This window comes from Neopelma chrysocephalum, unplaced genomic scaffold (genome assembly GCF_003984885.1).
Source record: "Neopelma chrysocephalum unplaced genomic scaffold, ASM398488v2 Primary Assembly neopelma1_299, whole genome shotgun sequence".
NCBI classification, from domain to species: Eukaryota; Metazoa; Chordata; class Aves; order Passeriformes; family Pipridae; genus Neopelma; species Neopelma chrysocephalum.
Window position 1 is genome coordinate 2,389,190 of NW_020897961.1, and position 23,989 is coordinate 2,413,178.

The following is a 23,989-nucleotide window of genomic DNA, read 5'->3' on the forward strand; positions in this document are numbered from 1 at the left end:
GCCCAGAAAAATTGCACCAGGGAATGCATTTGCATGGACCCAGCAGCTGTTGGGAAAGGAGGAAGCTCCCAGCCCTCTCAGAGCCAGGCATGGGGCAGCTGCACTCATAGCTGGCAGCCCCAGTGCCAGGCAGGGATGGTTGTCCTGTGCCAACATCCCCTCGTGCATACCCCCCAAACTCTCCAGATCTGTCTGGGGCTGGGCTTGGCTCATCCCTTCCAGGGGCTGCAGGGAGACACCACCTCGGGCAGCAGCACCTCATCGTGGAACAGCTGCCCAGGGAGGGCGTGGAGTCTCCCTCTCTGGAGACATTCCAAACCTTCCTGTGTCACCTGCTCCAGGTGACCCTGCCTTGGCAGCAGGGTTGAACTGGGTGATCTCCAGAGGTCCCTTCCAACCCCATCCCTCCTGTGACTCTGTGATGCACCCATGGGCCCAGCAGCCCTGTCTCCATCCCGCAGGAGCCTGGAATGTAAACCCTGGGCTGTGAGAAAGCCTGGGATTGCCCCAGAACTACATCAGTGGGGCAGGCTGACCACAGGGCGAGACCTGGTGGGAATGGCAGAAGTAACGCCAAGGATGGGGAAACCTGGGGACAGGGACACAGGCACATGCATCCTGGGGGAGGCACATCCACCCTTGGGATGCACATCCATCCCCAGGGATTCACATCCATCCCCAGGGATGCACATCCACCCTGGGGGAGGCACACCCAGCCTTGGGATGCACATCCACCCTTGGGATGCACATCCAGCCTCGGGGATGCACATCCACCCTTGGGAGGCAGAGGGACCGGGGTTGGATGCGGGGCGATAGAACGCTGAGGCCTCACGCTCCCTTGACCGTCCCGGTGGCTCCGCAGGCAGCGGGGCCCGGCCCTGAGCCAACCCTTCCCCCCTCACCGCGCCATCCCGCCCCGGCCGGGGCACCGGAGGCGGCGCTGCCGTGAGGGGCTCGAGTCCCCGGAGGTCCCTGATGCCCCAGGCCGGGGGTCCCTCATGCCCGGGGGTCCCTCGGGCCGGTCCCGGCTGAGGGGGGCTCCCGGGCGGTCACGTGACGGGACACCCTGGCCCCCCCCTCCCGCTCCTGAGGGGAAGCGCCGCGCGGCCTCCCATTGGCCGCGGAGGGACGCGCTGTGATTTCTCATTGGCCGCCCGGCGCCGGGTCCCGCCCCCCCGCGTGTCACGGGATAGGCCTGGCGGGAGCCGCGGGGGGCGTGGCCTGGCAGCCGGCGGCGCTGGGCGGGGACGCGTTCCGGGCGCTGATTGGCCGGGGGCGCCGGCGGTGCCGGGCGCTGATTGGTGGCGGCGCGCGCGCCGGCGGCGGGGGGGCCGGGCGGGAGCCGCACGCGGCAGAGGCGGGAGCGGCGCGGCCGGAGCCGGGCGGGACCCGCCGCGACGGGGCAGGTGAGACCGGGGGGCACCGGGGGCAGAGAGCACCGGAGGGGCCGCCGGGAAACCCCCTCCCGCCGCCCCGGCGCTGCCGCTCCTCCTCCCCGCCGCCCGGGCAGCGCGGCCTCCCCGGGGCCTGTCCGTGAGGGGCGGCACCGCCCGGCGGCGGCAGCGCCGAGGCGGCGGCCCCTCCGCCACACCGGGCGGGGGCGGGTTGGCCGCCACAGCCCTGCCCTGCACCGCTCCGGCCCTGCGGCGCTCGGGGCCTGGGCCCTTCTCCGGGCCGAGCCCGCGGGCCCCGCTCGCTCCCCCTCTCCCTGGAGCCGCGGAGATCCCGCCTGGAAGCGCCTGGAGGGTGGGAGGTTCTTGTGCCGCCGGGGAGCTGATTCTTGTTCGCACCCCGTTACCCCCCGGAGGTCACGCAGGGCTGGGTTTTTGGAGCAGGTGCCTCCCCTCCGTGTTGGGCAGGGGCTGGTTCTGGCTGTAGTTTGGTGGTGTTGCAGGTTGGACGTTTATTTCGAACCCCCTCAGCTAACGGTGTGTTGTCAACATTGGCTTCCCTAAAGCGTCTGCAACGATGCCTTTGGGTTTTCCTGCTGAATTAACTGAAGGGGGATGAACTCAAAATAATCCATGTTAAATTGGAGGTTCCTGGGACGTTATTGGGGACAGTATGTCAACAGTCTCATAAGGATCCTGCTGGTGATTTTGGCAGTGACCTGAAGGAATTTTGCAGCTAAAAAGCTGAGGAAGTGCATGGGAAGCTCAGGGTGCTGAGTGGAAAATGGGGAATGGGTATCCAACACAAGCGGTCTGGTTAGTTTGGCACTGGACTTTGGGGAGGCCACATGTGTTTTACCAGAGAAAACAAACTATTCTGGAAGAGTCTGTAATGGGGATGGAGAGACAAGGGAGTGAGGAGTGTTGTCTGTCCTAGGAAGCAGGAATTTTTGCCTGAGACTGTGGATATATTGAATGCAGAAAGCCAGGCTGGAGGTGGGCTTTGGACCCTCACTGTAAAGGAGGAGGAGGAGGAGAGGGAGCATTAGCTCAGCTCCCACATTGGTGCAAACACTGCTGCCCCTGGGTTTGGTGCCTGCGTGTGGTTCAGAGCTGGTGGAAAACTGTGCAGAGTTCAGAGATGTTGGGATTAAAGGTGAGAAAAGCTGCCATGTGGTGCTGAGAACTCCATCTGCTTCCTCCAGCAAGAACTTGAGAGGAGATCTGGCCAGTCTGCATGTGGAGGACAGAGGTTGGATGCTGGGAATTCAGTCTGGCTGGAGGGGGTATGTGTGCATGCAAACCAAACTGTATATTTTTAAGTGATAGAGCTTCAAGCATGAGAACAAACTTCCAAGAGTCAGTGATGACTTTGTATGGGTTGCCAGCTTTTGCACGGAGTCTCCATATTTTCCTTTTTTTAATAAAAGCAGCTGGGCTGGCAGCCCCGGGAGTTCTGGGGTCTGCTCTGCTTGGGGGTCTGTAAGGTAGCTCTGATGTCTTTCAGGGAGTTTGCTGGAGGATGGATTTCTAAGTAAACTGGGATGAAGACTGGGAAATAAATTGAAAAGTTTCACTTATTAATTTCTAGGAACATCTGAGTTCCCCTTTCCTTTGCTGTGTTTGTAGGAGTCTTTCTCTGGCTGTGACAGTTATTTAATATATCTGAGAGAGCCTGAACAGGGACAGTTCCTCAGAGGTATCGTGGCTGTGGGTTTTGTGGCAGGGTCCTTCCAGCCCTTCTGTCTCAACAGCAGTGTCACTTACCTGTCAGGTTGGGCTGTAACAAGCTAAAAGGAAGAAAAAAACCCTAAAAATACAAATCAAGGGAAGCTTTAGGGGTAGATCTTGCTTTGGAGGAGGCTGCTCTGCCAGCTTTTATTGTGATCTCGATCTGCCAAATATGCACTGGCCTGCTTTTGTTTTTTGTTTACGTGGGGCTTCTCAAAGTCTCCCTTGTCCCGGCGGGAGCGCAGGGAATGATGTGAGCAGCCCTTCCCTATCCTGGTCCCTACATCTCACTTAGCTTTGCTCACCTGGAGGCAGGTACCAGGCCTGCATGGCTCTTGGCCACCCAGTTTGTGAGGATTGCTCCAGGAATTGGGCCTTCTCCTCTAAGAGACGTGGTTAAGTCTGTGCCGTTTGAGACGGAGCTATTTCCACTCCTCCTCTCTCTCCTCTGTTTTAGAAGCTGCTGTCAGCTGAGGGAGAGGCTTGTTCTCAGTAATACCTTGAGAAGTGAAGAAAAAAGAGGTTAGAGAGAGCTGGGATTGTTTCTGGGGTTGCACTGAGTGTGTGCAGTGGTGTTGGAGATGACTGAGCATTGTTTCACAGCAGAATCCAGCAGTGTCATGTAACCCAGATTATTTCCATCAGGGAGAAATGTTAACAGGAACAGTAAAATCAGTGCTTGCACATCACACTCAATTCCCAGGACAGGCATGTTCCCCCAGGAATTAATAACTAGCAAGCAATTATGAAAGCTCATACCTTTCTCTTCCACCTTCCAAGGCAGCTCCATCCAGCCAGTTCCCCACGTGTTCCTGGATTTCCAGCAGGCTCTTAACGTGAGACTGTTACTGCTCTTTGCAGAACTAGATCAGGGCCCTTTTTAGATAATGATGAATGGAGAGCAGAGCTATTTAAAAAATTACTTTGCTCTTAGCAAATTAGCGTAACAGATTAATCCCTGCTCGTAATCCCTGGCCTGTTCTCCAGGAGGATGGCACGGAGGAGCAGGGAGGAATTTTGTCTGGTCACTCCTCACTGCTGTAATTGCTTCCCTTCTGTTTCTCCCCGGCGCTCCCGCAGTTCCCTGAGCTCCCAACAGCCCCAAAGGATAGGATTTCCCCTCGGAGGGATCAGATGATTAGCTTATAAATAGCAAATGCCTGCTCAGGCCCTGCTTTCCAGGGGGGTTGGTTCCTGTCTGGTAGAGCCTCATCCGCACCTGGCGGCCCAGAGCCGAATCCAAGGGAATGGGGATGCTTTCCATGAGGGATGGGGAATTTCTGCACCAAAGGAAGCCGAGGTGCTTCAGCTTTGCAGCCAGAGCCTCAGAGGTTGGGATGGATTGGAAGGCTCTGGCAGCAGCAGTGCACCGTGGTGCTGGGTTTGCTGGAATAGCGCCTGGTTTCTTGCCTGCGCCGGGAAATCGGCTCTTTTCCCTGGGAATAGGAGCTGAAATGAAACTGAGGGGTTGAATCCTGCTTGAAATGAGCCCGTTTTCCTGCCAGAGAGCCTGTGCTGCTGCTGGGGAGCCGTTGTCTCAAAGCCTGAGCTCTTTGGGCTGCACCTCACCCCTCTTCCCTTCCCTGCCATCTCTTTCCCTCCAACTTTCCTGCATTTACCTCTGATCTGGCCAGTCTTGTGCTGCTGAGGGTCTGACACACGTGGAGGTTTGGGTCTGTCGGGACTTCCTTGTGCTGAGGGTTGATGTGGAGCCTCCCTTTGCTCTGCCATACCTGGGTTTACCTCGGAGCTGGAGGAGCCCCTTCCCAGGAGGGATGGGGATTGGATCGTGGGAATAGTTTTGCCTGGGATTTGTTTTGCAGCATCGCTCTGCAGAGATCTGTGCGTGGTGGGCTTGGGAGCAGTATCTGCCGTTCCCAGCAGAGAGAACTTTAGTGGGACAGAGCAACAGCAAAACTAAACAGCACACACAGCACCCTCAGAGCAGCTCTGCAGCAGTAGGGACTTCGTTGTCACTTATTATTTTGACCGTGTTGCTCTTTCTCAGTTGAGAAGCCCTGAAATTTCTTCTTCAAAAGGGAAAAGCTTGCCCAGGGCCTATCCCAAGAGAGGAGAGTTGTGTGTCAGTATATTCTGTTTCAACATGTATCAAGTTTCTGGCCTCAGAGGTTTCCTTTTATGTTGTGAGCATTTGTAGGCCCTTTATTCCCTTCAGTCTCTGATGGAGAGCATTACTGATCTGCCTGCCCTCCTGGGTCCTGTTGCTTATCTCCTAGGTGGGGTGTTTGCTCAGCAGGGTGTTTGACACAGCTGATCTCAGTCACTACATTCCCGGGAAGGTCTCTGGTCCAGCCATGCACGATGGAGTTTTGCTTTTGCCAACATTTCTCTTCCTGAGGTACAGAAATACCACAATGTCCCTTGCAAGAGAGTGGGTCTGATCCCACCATGGAGATGGGAAGGATGGTGATGGGGATTGAGGTTTACCTAAACCTTGGGAATGGGGTTTGCTAGATATAAGGTGGATGGGAATGTTCTGATGGCAAAGTCCAGGTGATATATTGGGTGCCTCTATCTGAGGCTGAACGAGAGCCAAATCTGGTGCCTTTAGCTGAGGTTGCTGACCACTGTCAGCTCCTCCCCACTTTGGAGGAGCCTGTGCTGGCTGCAGGGACAGGGGCAGACACGGTCCCAACTTATCTGCTCGGGGGCAAAGTCTTGTAGCTGAACTTAAGCCCAGAATTGCAGCGGGGTGTTCTCTGGAGCTCAGCTTTCTGCCATTTCATGCTGCCTGAGCAGCACTGACTGGGCAACGGAGTTGTTGTGCCTTTTCCAACCTGACCAGTTCTTCACTGCAAAATGAAATTGTGGAATTGCTCTCTGGCAGAATGTGCTTGAACATGGCACTGCTGGTGAGTGACAGCTTTATGGTAAGGACCCTCAAAGCATTTCTACTCTGCAGTCAGTTCAATTGCTTAGACCCTGCCAGCCTTTCCCTGATGGTCCCTGGTGGAGCCCAGGACTGCTCTGAGCGAGGGCTGCAGTTTGCATTGTTCCTTCTGGAAGCTTCAGAGGGTTTTGTTGTTTTGTTTTATTCTAGAAACTTGTTGAAGTAGCCAGCTTTCCCCGAGTGGATGAGTGCCTTGTGGCAATGCAGCATGAATCTATTCAGTTGCCTCTGTTGTTCAGACTGTGCTGCCTGGATTCACAATAAATTTTTTTTTTTTTTTAAATCTTTCGAAATACTCGGCGGAAGTCACTTTATTGCAGGAGCATGACTGGCACGTAGCACTCAGGGCCACCAGTGGGACAGAGCCAGGTGGAATCTGTCCCACTGTCTTAATGGGAACAGGAGGAGCCACTGTCCCATTTAGTATCTTGTTTATGAGGCACCTACACCCAGTCTGGGGAACGCTCTGCTGAGGGTACCTGGGGAGAGCCTGGCTGCCTGCCCTGGGGTCATGCCCGTGCTTCCTGCAGCGCCTTGGCTGCCACCACCACCTGGCACCATCCTCACCCAGCGGCCCCTCGTGACCCTGGGTGCTCAGGTGTAGCTTTAGGAGGATGTGAGGAGCCCTGGAATTTTTGCTTCTCACCCCAGTCAGCGCCGTTTGGGCTTGTACTCCCTTCTGCTTTTCAGCCACGCTGCCCCCCCTTCCTGCTGCCCCTGTGCCAAAGGCACTTCTGCCTTCCTTCCCGGACAGCAGACTGAGTTTTCCAAGGGCTAAAATGTTCTGTTCTTGCTGAAAACTTTGGAGCAAGCCCATGGCATCTGGGCACAGGCCAGAAAGCCTGTGCTGCCCTGGAGGTCAGGCTTGGGGCAGTGGAAATGAGTCTCTTCAGGCACGAGGCTGAAGTCGGATGTGGAGCAGAGCAGCCTGTGTGTGCCAGGGCTGGGATTGGGTGGGGGAAGTCCAGCTGTGGTGTGTTTGGGGGCTTGGTGGGAAGATGCACAGCAAAGTGGGATTTGGTGAGCTCTTCTGGAAGCACCAGAGATTTTATTCAAGATGCTGTTTGTACCACTGAGGGTGCTGTGTCTGCTGTACATTCCCAGTGACCTGGGGTGTTAAATTTTCCCTCTGGCTGTGCTGAAGTACAGTTCACATTTTGGAGTCCTCTTGACAACTTTCCTGTGCCCTTGGGTAAGTCTGGGCCCTTGTCAGCCCCACATTCCCTCTCCAGTGCTCCTCCAGGGTGACTCCAGGGTTTGTCACAGCCTGAGACTTTTATGTCCTCTCGATGTGGGATTTATTTCCTTTGATGCTAAAGTTCAGTGCTGCTTTATTTTTTGAAAGCTGAGGTCCTCGTGACTTGGGGAGCTGCTGCTGAGTTCTGGTGTGATGAATGTCTGCCCCTGTGCCTGCCGTGCAGCCAATTCCCTCCAGTCCCAATGGACAGCGGGATGGCTGGGAGCCCTGCAGAGGGATTGACTCTGGCTCCTCTTTCTGGGGTATCAGCTTTTCCTTCTGTGTATTTGGATCCTTTGTGCTCCTAAACAATGTGCCTGCTTCTTCTCAGTCCTCTGCAAACACCTCTCTCACCTGCACAGGGCTGTTCATCACCTGCCTGGAGAGGAGGGGAGGATCTGCTGCTTCTAGAAAGTATTTCTCTGTCAGGGAGCTCCTGGCTTGTGTTTTTCAGATCCACCCCTTTACAAGAGGTGTCTTCTCTAGGAAAGGAAAGCTCCCAGTGCCCCCTGTTTCTTGCACAGCAGGTGATATCCAGAGGCCAGGGATGTGTGTGCAATCCCAGCCAGAGGATGTGGATATAGCAAGAGGGAGTCTGGGCAATGAGAAATCTCACCTTGTTTGCAGCAAGGAAACATCTCTGTCTGGACCTGGTTTCCACAAGGTTCCAGGGGCTCTGCCTGCTGCCCCTTTTCCTTTTGCAGGAAGAGGGAATAACACATTGTCCAGGGAGAGGGACAAGAGCTGAGGTCAGCAGTGGCTCTTCACAAAGCAGTTGTAGCCTGGCTGAGCTCATTGATAACCAGGTGATTGGGAATTTTGGTACCGGTGCCAGCTCTGACAGTGCCAGCCTCGGTTGGTACTACAGCTCACAGGGTACAGTGCCTTTATAAAGTACTTTTATTTCTAGATTTAGGGAGTTTTATCATCCCCGGGATAACCCAGTGCTGCATATCCTTCCTGCTCCTGCTCCAGCTCCCACACTGCAGCCCTGCTCAGGGCCTTGGTACCTCTGAACTCGGGCAGGTGAAACTATATTGTGCACTGAATGTCTGATGTTGATGTGCACTGAGCTTGTGTGTGTGGGTATAGCTGCCCACGGGAAGAGAAAGTCCCTTGATTTCCAAGGAGAAGTGCTGGTTTGTGCTGTGAAGTCCCCGTTTCCCAGGGGGTTTTGAACCTGTGGTGCATTGTTGTTGTTCTTAAAGGGCACATGATGGCAGGAGTCCAGGAGGTGTTCATTAGAAGTGCTGTGGTGAGGGAAGGGGTGAGGGAAGGGTCTCCCAGGCGTTGGGGGTCGGTGCAGAAATCCCCGAGGGGATCCAAGAGCGAGTCCCAGACGTTCCCCGTGGCTTTGCCACATTGCACCATCTCCCAGGGCAGTGCCAACTGCTCCTCTGCCTGCAGGGGAATCATCCCTCCAGCAAAGCTGTTGCTGCAGCAGCTTTGCTCCGTGGCAGCTCCCTTTCTGCTCCTCAGCTGCGATCCTTGGAGTGGGTGTCTGCCGTGCCTGGTGAGAACAGAGTGGGATTTGGGGGGCAGCATCTTTGGAGGGGTGACCTGGGCACAGTTGGTCTTTGCCATAAACGCTCAGTGATGATGTTGGCTCTGCTCCTGGGTGATGTTGTGTCCCACAGCCCTTTGGGAGCATGAGGAACCGTGTTGGAGCTTTGCTGCTTGCTGAAGGTGAGGGATGAGTCTGGTTGCAGAAGGGATAATTAATGGAGCTGCCTCAGGCTGAGATTTGATGGACTAAGGGAGGAGCAGGGCCTGCAGGAAAACCTCTGCAGGGCTTTGAGATAATAAATGATCAGAATGGAGTGAACAGGCCTGCTGTGGCCTGAAGGATTGGTTGTATCGTTTTTAGTGCTTGTGGCTGACTCACACCTCTGACCATTCCCTCTGGGAGAGCGGCAGCTTCCAGCATCCAAGGTGCTGTGCTCGTTATAGGGCAGCCTGGAAGCAGATTGCAGGCAGAGGGAATGGCACGGTACAGGCAGGGAGCCGGCAGGGCTGGATGCACATCCATGGGGGAGTGGATGCCAGGGCTGAGATGTGCCAGCAAAGCCTCCCTGGTGTCCCTTGCCCTTCTCAGGCTGGCATGAGGTCATGTCTTACCTACCCTGATCTTTACTCTTTCCCCTTTCTGTAAATTAAAAGTCAATATATTCACAGTCTCCAGGGAGTGTCACCCTTCCCAGTGTGCCAGCAGGGAGATGGATTCCTCTCTGCTGCCTCATGTGTGCATTTCCAAAGGAAAAGAGGTGGCCAAGCACCTTTGGATGCTGGATAAGATGACCCTAGACAGAGCCTGTTTTGTTCAGCAAGGAGAGCGAAGGGAGATTATTTTTTTAATGTGAAACTCTCGAATGCAGGGGTTCTGTGCAGATCTGGCTCATTAGGAAACTGTGCAGAGCTTTCGTTGCTGCTGCTTAATGAGGCAAAAGAGGAAGTAAAAGTGGGTTTGTGCTGTAGAGTGGACTCACGGTTTTGTTTTATAATAAACCACAGACTTGGTGAAAAGTGACCCCCCCCACCTCCCTTTCTCCTACTGCATCGTTCCTTCTTCAATAGGTGTTTTTACTAGAGGAATTCCCAGAAGTATGACAGGAACCGTTCTTCCTGTGAGCTTGTCTTTTATTGAAATACAAGAGGAAGTTCCTTAGACTTCTCCGAAAAGGTTCAATAGGTCTGTAGAAGAGGAAGTTACATTTTCAGCGTGTTTTACTCATGACGAAGCAGCCAAAACCGAAGCCGGAGCGAGCAGCCGGTTCCTCTGCTGGAATTCCCTGGGGAGCAGCAGCCCCAGCGGGTGGGATCCCACTGCCCTCATGCTGCTGCTCCTGCTTCCTCCCACCCCCCAAAATCCCACAGCAAAGGGTTGATACTGGAGCCATAGGAGCTGGGAAGTGGGAAGGTGCCTCGCTGGGTGCTGTGATTCCAGCTTTCCACTCGGCCTGTTCTGTGGTGCTGGAGCTCGGGGTGTGACCTGTGTGGCAGAGTGTGAGCTGGAGTGGATACACAGCACTGGGGAGAACCTGGATTCGGCTGGGACTGCCACTGGTTTCAGCAGCCATGGGGTTCCACCTGTGCCAGTCAGTGATGCACTGATGGGAGGAAGGGAACTGCCTCGTATTCGGGCAAAGACGATAAAAATCCCATTGCTTCCTGAGATTTATCTTAAGTAGAGTCAGTCTGATGCATTTCAGTTTTCTCCTAAACCTTTTAGAGGCAGGAATTTGATCCCTAATGAGTCTTCTTCCCTTTGATAACCGTAATAAATCCCAGGCTCTGTTCCTGGCCTTGATAAAACCTCGTGTGAATTGCAGCAGATGAGTATAAATCCTCAGGCTCCTTTCAGTGCCGAGCCCGGCATGTGGCCGCCTTCATCCCCCATGCTGGTGGAAGCTGGCAGCAGGGAGGGACAGAGTGTGTGAATGTGAGCAGCTCTGGCTGCTAGATAAGCTGGGGACTTGCTATATATATATATCCAATTGCCTTGCCTTCCCTTCCCTTGGATCGATTGGCTGGGGATTTCCCTTTCTCAGAGTGCCTTTGGAGCGGCTGGCATGGCCAGGGCTGTTTTTAGCAGCAGTTAAGCTGGTGGTGGAGAGCAGGGATGGGAGCACTTAAGCTCAGCTGAACTTGCTGACCTGCCCACATCCTTTGAGGTGAGGTTATTAATGAAAGCAGGTCAGTGTGCAAGGCAGTCCCTCTATGGGATTTTCCACTGCTGAAGTACAAAGCATTTTTGCAGGCTCCAGATACCTGGAAATTAAAGACCAGGGGACCTACTTCAACCTTCTTAAGCCAATTTGGGTGAAGCAGAATTGTTCAAGGCCGGGTCAGGTGTTGCTTGGTTTTGGGAGGGATACCACCCCCAGAAAAGCCTCATGAAGGGCAAGTTTCCAAGTTCATTGGCTGGTTGGGAAGAGGAGCAGTGGCAACACAAGCCCTCCGAAGGCTCCTCTCCACAGTGCCAGAAGGATGGAGGGTGTCCAGGCTGTCAACATAACAAACCATCTGGAGGTGCTGCCCACAAACCCAGGGTTTCCATGAGAGCCAACCATGCTTAGGTTGGACATGTAATCCCAAGTGAGTCCTTAACTTATTAATAACAGCTCTCAAGCATTTCCTTCTCCTCTTGTGGTTTTCTGTATCTTCATGGTAGAAACCTGAGCAGGGGCCCTTTGCTCTGTTTTAGAGGTTCTTCCTGGGGAAGGGGGACATGGGAAATTCATTTGATGATGGCACAATTATGACAAGTTTGGGAGAGGAGCTGGGTTTCCACCAGGAGTGTTCAGCAGAGATGTGTGTTCCCAGCCACATTTCAAGGGTTGGACATCACTGTCAGCACTGCAGATCCTGGTGCAGGATCCACCTCCTTAGGGCAGCTGGTTGTGGGGAGGCTGCTGGGGAAACTGGGCTTGTTTTGGGTGAGCCAAGAGAACAAATCCCGATGCTTTGTTGTCCTCCAAACCTGCTGTGGTTTCAGTCGTAGCTTTTGCACGGACGTGTTTATGTGTGTTACTAAAAAATGGTTCATTTTATTCCCATAGAAGAAAACTGCTCTTGGAGAAAACAGGCTCTCCTAGAAATTTTGTCTGTTAATGAAGGCATGTGGGCTCTGGCCTGGAGTTCTGGCCAGCAGCACGTGATTCCAGAGTCCAGGAGCTGGAATTGCAGCTGTCACAGGGCTGTGAACCCCAGTACTGTTACAGGACCATTACAGGGCATGTGATCACCTGGAATAACAGCAGTATTTTTTTCTTTCAGACGCTGTTTCTACTGCCTGTCTGTCCCAGTGGGGATCCAGATCCTTGCAGGCAGGTACCAGTTTGGATGCCAGAGGTGTCCAGCTGCCTTTACCAAGGGCTATAGTTCCCCCATCCATCCTGTCTTCTGGCTGCAGGCAGATGCCTCAGAAACCCTAGGAGTCCTAAAGTAATACCAGATGGGTGTGTTTATGCACCTGTATAAAAGAATAATAGTTATATTTATAAAAACAACAGGGCTGAAGTTGTGTTGCTGCTGTTTGGTTGAAATTGTTTTAAAATACCCACATGTTGAGTGCAAGGATGTTGCAGGTGGATGCTCCGGAGAGCCCTGAGCTCAGCTGGGAAAAGCTGTTGTGGGGTAGAGAGGGGGAGAGATTTCAGAGCCTTCTGGTGCATTTGGGTCACATATTTCATGTTTTTCTGCAGTCACAAAGATTGCTTTTCAAAGAAAACCACGGCTGTCAGAGACTCCCCGAGCTGACAGGAATTAAAAGGTGAATTCTCCTCATGCATAACGAGATCTGTGTGTTTGCACAGAGAGCAGTTTAGACAGTACTTTTCCAGCCTGGAGACTTGGGATGTGACCTCAGTAGTGCAGGCACCGTTTCCTTGAAGCTGTTGCTGCTTCCTTCCTGAGGCTGAGTTCAGATCAGTGCACGGTGAGGAGAGAGGCACTGCCAGGGTGAGGTGAGAGGGAGCCCAGCGCCCACACATCCCTCCCTCCGGGGCTGCAGGACCCCCAGGAGCAGGCAGGAGCCTGGATTGCAGCTGGGATGGGTCCATCTGCACTGCTTTGGGTAGGGACCAGGCAATTGTTTGTACTTGAATAAAGGCTTAATTGTGACTTGAAATGTCCCAACTGCTTTTTAAAAGAAAAGCAAACAAAGCTTGGAGAACAACGGGCTGGAGTTACAGGGGACTTGGGAAATGTTTGCCAAAGCTGTGCTTCCTGTCTCTGTCAAGTGTGATGGTTATGGAGTTCAGCTTGGAGCCTTAGCTTTGAATCCCTTCTCTGCCAGCTCGGGATGAAAGGCCTGGAGGGTAGGGATGGCACGGGGGCAGCAGGGGCTCTCTCAGTCCGTGGCTCCTCCATGTGCCCTCGTTGAAATGAATGAGGGGTCTGTCCTGCTCTCTGCTGCTGCCTCGGGCTTCTCCCTGGCTGGGATGGGAAATGAATCAGCACGGCCATGGCAGAGCCTCTGCCAGTCCCTGTTCCCTGCCAGCTCCTTGGGGAAGACGAAGGAGGAGGCAGAGGCTGCCCTGGCAAGGGAGCATCCCCGGTGTGCTGCTGCCACCTGGTGCCACCGGCTGCCCCGGGGCTGTGTCACAGCCTTGGGAAGGGAAGGGAGGTGATCCCGCTCGTGCTCCTGGCTCTGCTTCCTTTGCAGTCGCTGCTTTCCCCTCGAAACTGGGATTTCACTGTCATTAATGTAAAGAGTGGAGTCAGCTGGCAGGCAGGCAGGCTGCTGGAATTAATTATGCTTAAAGCCATTGCAGAGATGGATGGCAGCGCTCGTTAGGGGTCTGGCAAAGCCTTCTCTTCCCTCATTATCCTGTACACCTTGATGGCATCTGGGTGGCACTGCTGGACCCTCCGAGCTGGGGTCTGTCAATCTGCCCACGTACCACCACCTCGTAGAATCACAGAATGCCTGGCTTGGAAGGGACCTTAAAGATCATTTTGTTCCATCTTGCACGTGGTATAAACTGTTTTCTGGCTCCTCTGTGTATCCATCTCTCCTGACTCCTGGCTGAGCGAGAGGTGGCAGAGGAAAGGGTGGGACAGACAAAATGCCACTGGGGATGTGGTCCTGCAGCTTGGATGCACCAGAAGGATCTCCCCATCCCCTGTTTCTTCACTCTTCTGCAAAACAAGTTGTCATTAGACCACTGATGGTGTCCCCAGGCTCAGCTGTCCCCTGACACAGAGGTGACTGGCAGGTCTTTGCTCCAGGTGCATCCTTGGCCCAGCCTATCGAGTTTGGCATTTTTTGAATTCTGGTGGTATTTTCCTCCCCCAGCTCTGATCTTGTTTGCCCATTTCCCCCTCCAGCTCCCTCCACACCCTCTTCTACATTCCTGCATCCTTCCTTCCAGGGCTGTTTATTCTACCCCCAGCAGTCTTCACTTTTACACCGTTCACTGGCACGACCCCAAACCTGCCTCTACCCCAGTGCTGCTCCTGCCCCGGGGTCCTCACCCCAGTTCTGCTCCTGGTTCACCCCAGTTGCCAGGACACTCTGCTCCTTTCCCTGCACCAGGCACATGTTCTCTGGCTTGTCCTCTCACCTCTGGTCCTGTGCTGTCTGTTCTTCCCTGTGACACTACTCCCTTTCCCCCTATTTTAATTTCTCCCCTGCCTCTGAATCCTCCCCCATGCTGTGTAGTTTCTCCCCTGTTCAAGGCAGAGCTCCCCTCTGCTCCACTCACCCCCTGTGCCTGACATTTCTTCCCCATTTCCGTGGTAAGTCCCTTGGATGTAGCACATTCAGAGTGAAGTCCTTCATCTCCTCAGCCTGGAACTGCTGCTGCAAAAACCTTGAGCTTGGCAAAATCTCATATAATTCTCACCCCCCTTGGCCATTCGGGTGGTTTGACTCCGTGGCAGTTGTGCTCCTGAAATTCTGGACCTGCTCTGCCCGTTCTCTCCCTTGCTCTGCCGTTCCTTCAGCCCTTCCTTAGGGATTTGCTCTCCCAAGGGGGCTCTGCTTTCCATCCTGCTGTTGCTCTGTGTAACCTTATCCCTACACACACATCCCCCTGCCCTCCTCTGCAGCTGGCACGTGCTTGTTTGTGTCCCCCCTTGATCCCTGGCTCAGTCACAGGGCTGGATACTCTGTCCCTGTATTCCCTGCCTCACTCCATGACCAATACCGGCCTCCAGCATCCTCTTGCTCTGGGAATGGGCACGAGGACCAGCACAGCCACCTCTGGATGTGTTTTTGAGGGCCCTTCTCCCATAGGATGGTGCTGTGCAGTCAGGAGCATTCCTGGCTACTCCAATCCTGCAAATTGCTGCTTTATGTGTCCTGGTCTGAGCTCTTGGGAACAGTCCCATGTTTGAAACCTAGATGTTCCCCCTTGGAATGCAAATGGAGCCTAATCAGCCTTCAAAGAGGTCTTGGTTGTTTTTAAATATGAAGAAAAAAAAACACTTCCAGGGCATTTTAATCATGGCCTGGCTCTTTGGTTGGACAGCCAGGAAGGGTTTGCAAGCTGTGACCTTTTCCTGGTGGCTGTGGGTGAGCCAAGGTGGAATGTGGTTGGCTCTGTGCCATGGGCTGAGCGAGGTGGCATCCATGTCCTGCTCCCTGTTGGCCTGAGAATGTCTCCCAACACCCAGGATGGGTCATGCAGGTGCAGCTCTGCAGTGCCATGGCAGGTACCCCCCTCCCTTGGGATAACTCCTCTGACCCTCCCCGCATCTCCCAGGTGGGATAAATTCAGATATGGGACCCTGTGATCCCGAGTCACTGATCTCCTTGGGAAGAGCAGCTGGAGGTGTGGGATGTGCTGAGGGCACCACGGGCAGCTCTGCTTGCCCAGGGCCCTGTGGGGGGGATTTGTGTTTTCAGACCTGGAATAAAAACCAACTGTTCAATCCATTTTAAGTACTCCAAGCAGCAACAAGGACAACTTTTTCCATAAGTTTGATGGAATTTATTCCATTCTGAAACTTCATCTACCAGTAATTGGATTGAGAGCAATACTTGTCAGAGTTGCCCAGAGCTGATATTTTGCATAAATACTTCTGCATATTGAAGGATTTTTTTTTTAATTATTATATTTGGTTTTTAAGCTGCATATGCAAGCTGTTTTTATTTTGGATCACTAGATGGGATTGATCTTCCTGCTCCAAACATGCTGGCTGAGCTCTGGCCACCCAGAGTCAGCTGTAGCTGTGATCCCAGCAGTGCTGGGGACAGAAGTGCCACCAATCCATCCCCCCTGCCACCACTACTCTCATATATTATTGCAGCAGACTTTTTGCCTGTGTCCCTGTATGAGCAGCTCATGTGGAGGTGCCCATGGGGTCCTCTGATCTACAATTCCAGCAGCCCTTCATCTGTGGGTAATTCTGCATCTTGGAATTCATCCCTTGCCCCTGGTTAGACCCATAAATTATGATCCCTTCCAGAGCAATCTGAATACTTTGGCAACTTGTCACCATCATCTGGTACTGCTGTGACATTCCTGAGCTCTGGTAGCCTCATCCTTTCTTTTTAGTAGTTATTCAGCAGTAAAAGAGATTTGTTGTTGAAGAGCAGCTGGTCATGGCCTTCATTAGAAACAGCCCTCAGAACTGTAATTTTGTTTAAAATAACAAAGACCATCCCATACAATCTGCTTTGCATGTAACTGTGGGGTCTGACAATTATATTTTTAGCCTCTAATTAGTCAAGAGGCTTGAGATGACTGTTTCTCTTTCATTTGGGATCACAATAAGGCTAAAAGGGTTCCTTTTTTTGTTTTTTTTTCCTAACATCCCCTGTTCAATATTGGACTTATTTTTTCCCCTTTAAGTGCACCAGGACTAACTCTACGATTTTAGCTGAAATTAAAGCAAAACTCTCTGCCTGGGGCAGGCACTGAGCACAGAGAGCTTTGCTCCAACTGCAAACAATTGCTGCACTTTTATGAGCAATTAAAACCGAGTTTCCCGGCGGGAAGTGAGGAGCTGCCAGGGGCCACCCACCTCGCCTGGGGCACCCACAACACCCCAGGGAATGGCCTGGAGCTGTGTCAGGGCAGGCTCAGGTTGGATCTCAGCAAAAGGTTCTTCCCTCAGAGGCTGGTTGGGCACTGACCAGGCTCCCCAGGGCAGTGGGCACAGCCCCAAGGCTGCCAGAGCTCAGGGAGGGTTTGGCCGATCCTCTGGGGCACAGGGGGTGACTCTTGGGGCTGGGCCTGTGCAGGGCTGAGGGTTGGACTCCATGATCCTTGGGGGTCCCTCCCAACTCAGCACATTCCACGATTCTGTGACACCTCTCTGGGTGCACTGACCAGCTGGAAAGCTGTAACTGCCTTTCCCACCTTTCCAAAGCTCCATGTGTGTGTCTGAAATCCCCCTGTGTGTGACGGGCATCCTCCCCTCCCTCCCCCAGGACCTGTGCTCCCCATGTTGTGCTGGCAGGGAGTGCCATTGTTGTTCCATGTTCCCAGCTTGCTGTCATTACTCAGGTATGCTGGAGGTGTGGCTTTAAGCTTTTCTCAAAGACTCCTGTAAATCCACAGCTCTGGAGTTTCATGGCACCTCCATGAGATGTGGAGAGGCAGAGAGAGAGGAAACGATTCTCCTGGTTTTTGGCAGCCTGGTTGTTTGCGTGGAGAGCTGGAATTTCCAGTGCACGTACAGTTTCTATCCCACCTTGGCTTGGATTGCAGTTGAAGGGAGACCTGGGGGTTTGAGTCCAGAGCTGCACTTTTTGGGAAAAGACAGCCACTGGTGTGTGTAACATCTGGCCAGGGCCAAGGCTGAGCATCCTGGAGGAGGACGGGGCCAGCTCTGCAGGCAGAGCTCTGTCCTGACCAGGCTCTTCCAGCATCCTCAGTGAACTTGGACAGAGATTTCCAGACCCTGCTCCAGTCCCTGCCGCTCATCAGGAGGGGCAAAGATCCCTGGAGGCCACAGTGTGGTTGTGTAAGGAAGTGTGGTGTGAGTCACATGGGCAGGAGGTTGTGGAGGGAGCAAATTAAGGGTTTTACGAGTGTTCTCACCTCTGACAGGGCATCATTATCGGAGGGTTTGGCTCCCGGACTGAGAGTTCCGGGGAAGTTACGAGCTGTAAAAGTGCTCGAGTGAAGTGAGTTATTTTCTCTACTTCCCCCAGCCCAGGTGTGTCAGGTGGCATCACCCCCCTGGCCCCACCAGCACCATCCTGTGACCCTCCAGCGAGCCATGGGGAGGGCAGTGGGCTCTTGGCCCGGCCGTGGGGGGTGAGCCCTGTGCTCTGCCCATGATGGCACAGCAGCACAACAGCGTGAGGGTTTGGGGTTTGGGCTGACTTGGGGATGATGGTTGGCAAAAAACTCCACATGAGCTGACAGCGTTCACTGGCAGCCCAGAAACCCCCGTGCCCTGGGCTGCGTGGGCAGCAGGTGAGGGGAGATTCTGCCCCTCTCTGGTGAGACCCCACCTAGAATACCCTGTACAGTTCTGGTGCCCCCAATATAAGAAACACGTGGAACTGTTGGAGCAAGTCCAGAGGAGGCCATGGAGTTGATAAGGGGACTGGAGCACCTCCCCTTTGGAGACAGGCTGGGAGAGTTGGGGCTGTTCAGCCTGGAGAGGAGAAGGTTGTGTGGAGACCTCACAGCTCCTTCCAGGGTCTGAAAGGGGCTACAGGGAAGCCAGAGAGGGACTCTGCATCAGGAGCTGGAGTGACAGGACAAGGGGGAATGGCTTCCCCATGCCAGAGGGCAGGGTTAGGTGGGATATTGGGAAGAAATTCTCCCCTGTGAGGGTGGTGAGGCCCTGGCACAGGCTGCCCAGAGAAGCTGTGGCTGCCCCATCCCTGGAAGTGTTCCAGGCCAGGTTGGAGGGGGCTGGGAGCAGCCTGGGCTAGTGGAAGGTGTCCCTGTCTGTGACAGTGGGGGTTGGAATGAGATGGTCTTTAAGGTCTCTTCCAACCCAAAGCGTTCTGTGACTTTGTGATTCCATCTGTGTGTGAAAGGGCATCGTTCTCTTACCTTCTCTCCAGTTCCATCCTTTCTGTCTTGACTTTCCCTGTCTCAGGTCCCCTCTTCATTTAATTCCACAGCATCAGCCTCCACCTTGGCACAGCAGGTGCCACCCCCAGCCCATCCCCTGTGACCGAGATTTTAAGGGGAGCTTCTGACCTGGATTTTGGGGGAATCCAACCTCTTTGCATGGGAAACAGACCCTTGAGCAGCTGCCAAACCTGACTTGCACAGGAGAGGTGGTGGGTGCCAGCCCAGAGAGGTGCTGGACAGCGGTGCTGGGTGCTTTGGGCAGCTGCCACCTCCTTCCCGAGGGCTGGAGACCCTTTGGCTGGAAGCCACAGTGGCAGAGCCAGCAGCCAGCGGGACACAACAGCCTTTGGAAGGAGGAGTCCTGAAACAGGGGGATGCATTTGGGATGCCAGCACAGGAACATGTGGAAGTGCACGAGTGCAGGAGCAAAGTCTGGGCCAGGTGTAATTTGGGTAATGTTGGAGGTCCTCGGTGCTACAAGCAGCACTTGGGTTTTTGTTTTATCTCCTGGTTTTCTTCACCCCATGGATCCTCAGGAGCCCCTTCAGCTCCATCCCTGCTCCCACAGGAGGAGGAGGAAGCCCTTGGGGATGGAGGAGTGACAGCATTCCTGCGGGCTGAGCTCATGCAGAGTCCCCTGCCATGAATTGCCTTTTTCTTGGGCAACTGTGGCTTTCCAGAGGAGCTGGGGGATGGGAGCCAGGAGGAACTTCCTCACACATGACACAGCCAAAGAGTTTCGGTTTCTGGCCATTACCAGCTTCTCCTCTGAGGAAGGAACTGAGAAACTGAGGTGGCCATGAGTAATGGTTGGATAAATCCATACCTGCTCTGCAGGAACAGTCCTTGTGTGTCATTCGGTGTTAATAATTCAGATATCTTCAGATTTCCTGAAAAAAAGCATATTTAACATTTTACTTCCCTTGCTAATTGTGCTTCTCACCTCACTTGTAAGTCACCTGCTGGCAGTGACTCTCCCAGTGGTGTGGTGGCTGCTGCTCGTTTCTCTGTGAAGTCTTGAGATGTGAGATCATTTCTAAATAGTGGAAAAAAGGCTTTTATAGTTGAAAAGAGCCGGGCTGATCTGGGTTTGAAGGGCGATATTGCAGTATTTGGCTTTTTCTGTTTTCCTAGGAAGTTTGATTCCCATTGTGGGTTTTTTTTTTCATAGTTTCCTGAAACTTGGTGATCTGCTTTTAAATGTAAGGTAATATCATGGAATGGTTTGGGTTGGAGGGACCTTAAAGACCCTTCTGCCATGGACAGGGACACCTTCTACCAGACCAGGTTGCTCCAAGTCCTGTCCAACCTGGCCTTGGACACTTCCAGGGGCAGCCACAGTTTCTCTGAGCAACCTGTGCCAGGGCCTCACCACCCTCACAGCCAACAATTCCTTCCCAATATCCCCTCTAACCCTAGCCTCTGTCAGTGGGAAGCCATTCCCCCTTGTCCTGTCCCTCCATCCCTTGTCCCCAGTCCCTCTCCAGCTCTCCTGGAGCCCCTTTAGGTCCTGCAAGGGGCTCTAAGTTCTCCCAGGATCCTTCTCTTCTCCAGGTGAACACCCCCAGCTCTCCCAGCCTGTCCCAGAGCAGAGGGGCTCCAGCCCTCAGGGCATCTCCATGGCCCTATAAAGATAATTAAATGTATCAATATACTGCATAAGTTTTGAGTCCTTTCTGACCTCCCATTCCTTTCTTCTGTCCTTTCCTGTCCAGTGCATGGCAGGTTGTGAGCAATGAGCCAAAAGGCCAAGGATAATGATTCCAACCTCAAGCAGGGCAGGAGCTCCCTCCCACAGGGCTCCTGGTGAGAGTCACATTCCAACCCTGACTCCTTGATGCTGGCATTCAGCTTGGCCTTGTGGGGTGGAGGTGTCAAACCTCACCTTATTCTGGGCTGGGAAAGAAATTCCTGAGTAAGGGAAAGCCTTGGGCAGGTATTCAGAAGCTCCTTTATAGCTGACACAAATCCTTGGTGGTGGAAGGAGGGGGATGCTCAGCCTGGGGTGTGCTGTGTGAGAGGTTTAGACGCTCCCCAGTTGCACATTTGTTGGCATTTGTATTTCATCTAGGGAGGAGAGAGGTTAAAATTAATGGTGGCAAAAATTACCAAAGTCCTTGAGTGTCCTTGAAGCTTTGGCATGCAAAAATCAGGTTTGGTTGGTGAGCTCTGAGCCATCCTCAGGCTGCCCCTGAATGCTGAACATCCCTGCTTAAACCATTGTATTTAAAGAACATTGGGACACATATGCAGAGTTAGAGAATCACAGAATGGTTTGGGTTGGAAGGAACCTTAAAGCTCATCTCATTCCACCCCTGCCATGGGCAGGGACACCTTCCACTAGCCCAGGTTGCTCCAAGCCACATCCAGCCTGGCCCCTGAGTGGGGCTGGAAGAGCAGAGCTGAGGCAGAATGTGGGCAGATGAGAGAGATGCTGGTGATCAAATGATCCCATATTGGAGAGATCTTGCTCAGTGGAGCTCCCAGGATCACCCATGGGACTGTCTGGTCCTATTGGAAAGGATTTTCTTGGAGCAGGACCTTGCTTAAGTCTTGCTGCTTGGCTTTTCCCCTCCCAGAAATGCCTCCTGTGACCTCCTGTGAGTGGGGGCAAAGCTGGCAGAAGGGGCTGCTGGTTTTTCATGGCACTGGCAGGACTGGATTTTAGAGGTGATTTCCTCCCAAGTCCACAGCAATCTTCTCAAAAGTTCCTTAGGAAGGATCCTCTCCGGGTCCTTGAACCACAATGGCCAAGCCTGTCTTCCTTCAGCTCCCTCCCATGCTCCTGAGGTGTGGGTTTGGTACCTGTGATGGGTGATGAGTCCTGTGTGCTGTGTTAGTGGCTGCCCTAAAGGATTTGGTGTGTCCCTTGTGATACTGAATCTGATTTCCAGCAACTCCTGGAAAGGGCATGAACTGAAGGACAGCAGGGATAGGTCCAGGGCACTGGCCATGGGGGAATCTTGATTTTTTCCCTATGTTCATACTGGAGTACCATTCCTGTAAACTAAACTTCTTGACTAATTTCCTTTCTAAACTCAATTCCTGTAAACTCAGCTTCTGCTCTGGGTTGTCTCCTCTTTGCTGCAGGTGAGACTTGTGGAGGAACAAGAAGAGACTGAGCTGTGATTGAACCAGGAGAGGTTGGACGGTGTCTGAGGATGGTGAGTCCATATCCTATTTCCTCTCTAAAGGAAGACACTGAGGGGCTGGAGCGTGTCCAGGGAGGGGAACAGAGCTGGGGAAGGGGCTGGAGCAGCAGGAGCAGCTGAGGGAGCTGGGGGGGCTCAGCCTGGAGAAAAGGAGGCTCAGGGGGGACCTTCTGGCTCTGCAACTCCCTGACAGGAGGGGAGAGCTGGGGGGGGGTCGGGCTCTGCTCCCAGGGAACAAGGGACAGGAGGAGAGGGAACGGCCTCAGGTTGCACCAGGGGAGGCTCAGGTTGGACATCAGGGAAATTTTCTTCACAGAAAGCATGGTCAGGCCCTGGCCCAGCTGCCCAGGGCAGTGGGGGAGTCCCCGTCCCTGGAGGGGTTTAACAGACATGTGGATGTGGCACTTGGGGACACGGGTCAGTGGTGGCCTTGGCAATTGGACTCGATGATCTTGGAGGGCTTTTTCAACCCGAATGATTCCATGATTCCAGTCTGCCTCTGTCCTCTGTGGGTGGTCTGCTGGTTCTCTGTGTGTCCAAATCTTGTATTGCTGCTAAATGCATGAGAAGAAATGCAAGAATGAGCAAGAAGAGTGCTATAGTATTGTGTATTATATATAATAATATAACACAGAGAGCTTTTGTCACTGTCAGCAAGATGCTGTTGATAGGATACATTTACCCCTAAACCTGTTGTTGGAATGGATTGGGGAAAAAAGGAAGTAAGACTAAAAACTCCTCCTGTCTCCCTGGACTACTGACATTTGTGGCTTATGATTTATTTTTACTTTAAAACTTATTGCTGGGTTTTCTCATTGTGTTCCTCTGTCACCTCTCAGTGAAGGATTTAACACCATGTTAATAACAGCTCTGGTGCCACCAAAGTAGCAGAAATTTCACAAGAATTAGTCACAGAAAAATGTGGTAGAAAAGAATCTGAACCCCAGCCAAAGCAGCCAGATTGCTGATAAACTCGGATAAAGGGCCTCTAATGCCTCCAGCAAGAAATAACCCAAAATACAAGGGATCTGCTGGGAGGGAAAAAAGCTGGAGACTGGGAATGTTGAAAGATAATATGCTGAGAGTGCCCTGAGGGTGGTAGTTTGAAGAGGGGTGATCTGCATGTGGGGCTGTGGGTGGGCAGAGCCTGAGTTTGCTGCAGTGACACGGATTAGCATCAGCTTCTTCTTCGTGCTCCCACTGCCAGGAGCGTGTTGTCGTGGGGGAAGGAGTGCTGAGGAGAACGGCAGAGACACTCAGAGGGCTGGAAATTCCAATTGAGGACATGAAAATTTAGGTTAAACATGTTAAAAAAAAAAAAAAGGATAAAAATCTGGCAGAGTGCTCGAGGAAATCGTGACATCTCCTAAGGGATTGTCCCCCATGTGTTCTGTTAACAACTGGAATGGGAAAGGAAACGTGCTCTCTGTGTTAGTCGAACTCTCAGCTCTAGTAGTTACACACGCAGCATTTCTGGGGTAGTCCCTATCCTTGTGCTCCCTGGTTTTGCCTCAAGATCTCCTGTGCTTCCTGTTGGAAGAGCCTATCCCCACGCTGCAGGATGAGGAGCTTTCTCTGGGATGGAGAGGTGAAAGTAACACCTGCGTCGGAACCTGATAAAGGATCTTACACCTCCCCTTGGAACTACCCTGGTGTCACATTGGAGGTGTAAAACCCAACAGCTTCTCTGGGGGTGAGAGGGCTGCAGATGTATCCAGATATGAATGGAAAAAAAAGTGAATAAACACATGGAAAATGCATTAAAACGCCCTCCAGGTCACGTGGAGAAGGCTGGTCAGACACCCCACTGACAGGACCACCAGTGGTTGCTGCAGGGGGAACATGGCTCAGGTGTGTGCCCTCACCTGTCAGGTCCTGCAGGATCTTGGTAATCCAGAAACAATGCATTGATGTTTTATGAGCCCTTGGTAGGTTTTTCCTCTGTGAATTCATCAGGCTTTTCAAAACCGAGATGTTGCAGCAGTAACCCGGTGTGTCGGAGCTGTGCCGGCCGTGTTTGGAACCTGCCCCGTGTTGTTTTGGTTGGTCCCCAGTTCTTGTAAAGGGAATAACAG

The 23,989-nt window shown here is 53.1% G+C and overlaps 1 protein-coding gene across 3 annotated transcripts in view; it reads left to right on the forward strand.

The window, feature by feature from the left end:
- Positions 1–1,338: 1,338 nt before the first annotated feature.
- The window catches only part of MTMR4 (myotubularin related protein 4), a 57,623-nt gene continuing 34,972 nt past the window's right edge, over positions 1,339–23,989 (forward strand). The window contains exons 1-2 of one of the 3 annotated variants that reach the window (XM_027704955.1): positions 1,339–1,406; positions 21,853–21,926. In XM_027704955.1, the coding sequence (XP_027560756.1) occupies positions 21,924–21,926 (3 nt within the window). In that variant the 5' untranslated portion in view covers positions 1,339–1,406; positions 21,853–21,923. Of the gene's footprint in view, positions 1,407–1,970; positions 2,678–5,824; positions 5,996–21,852; positions 21,927–23,989 lie in introns of those variants that run through there. The other 2 variants (XM_027704958.1, XM_027704957.1) reach the window with 2 other exon arrangements.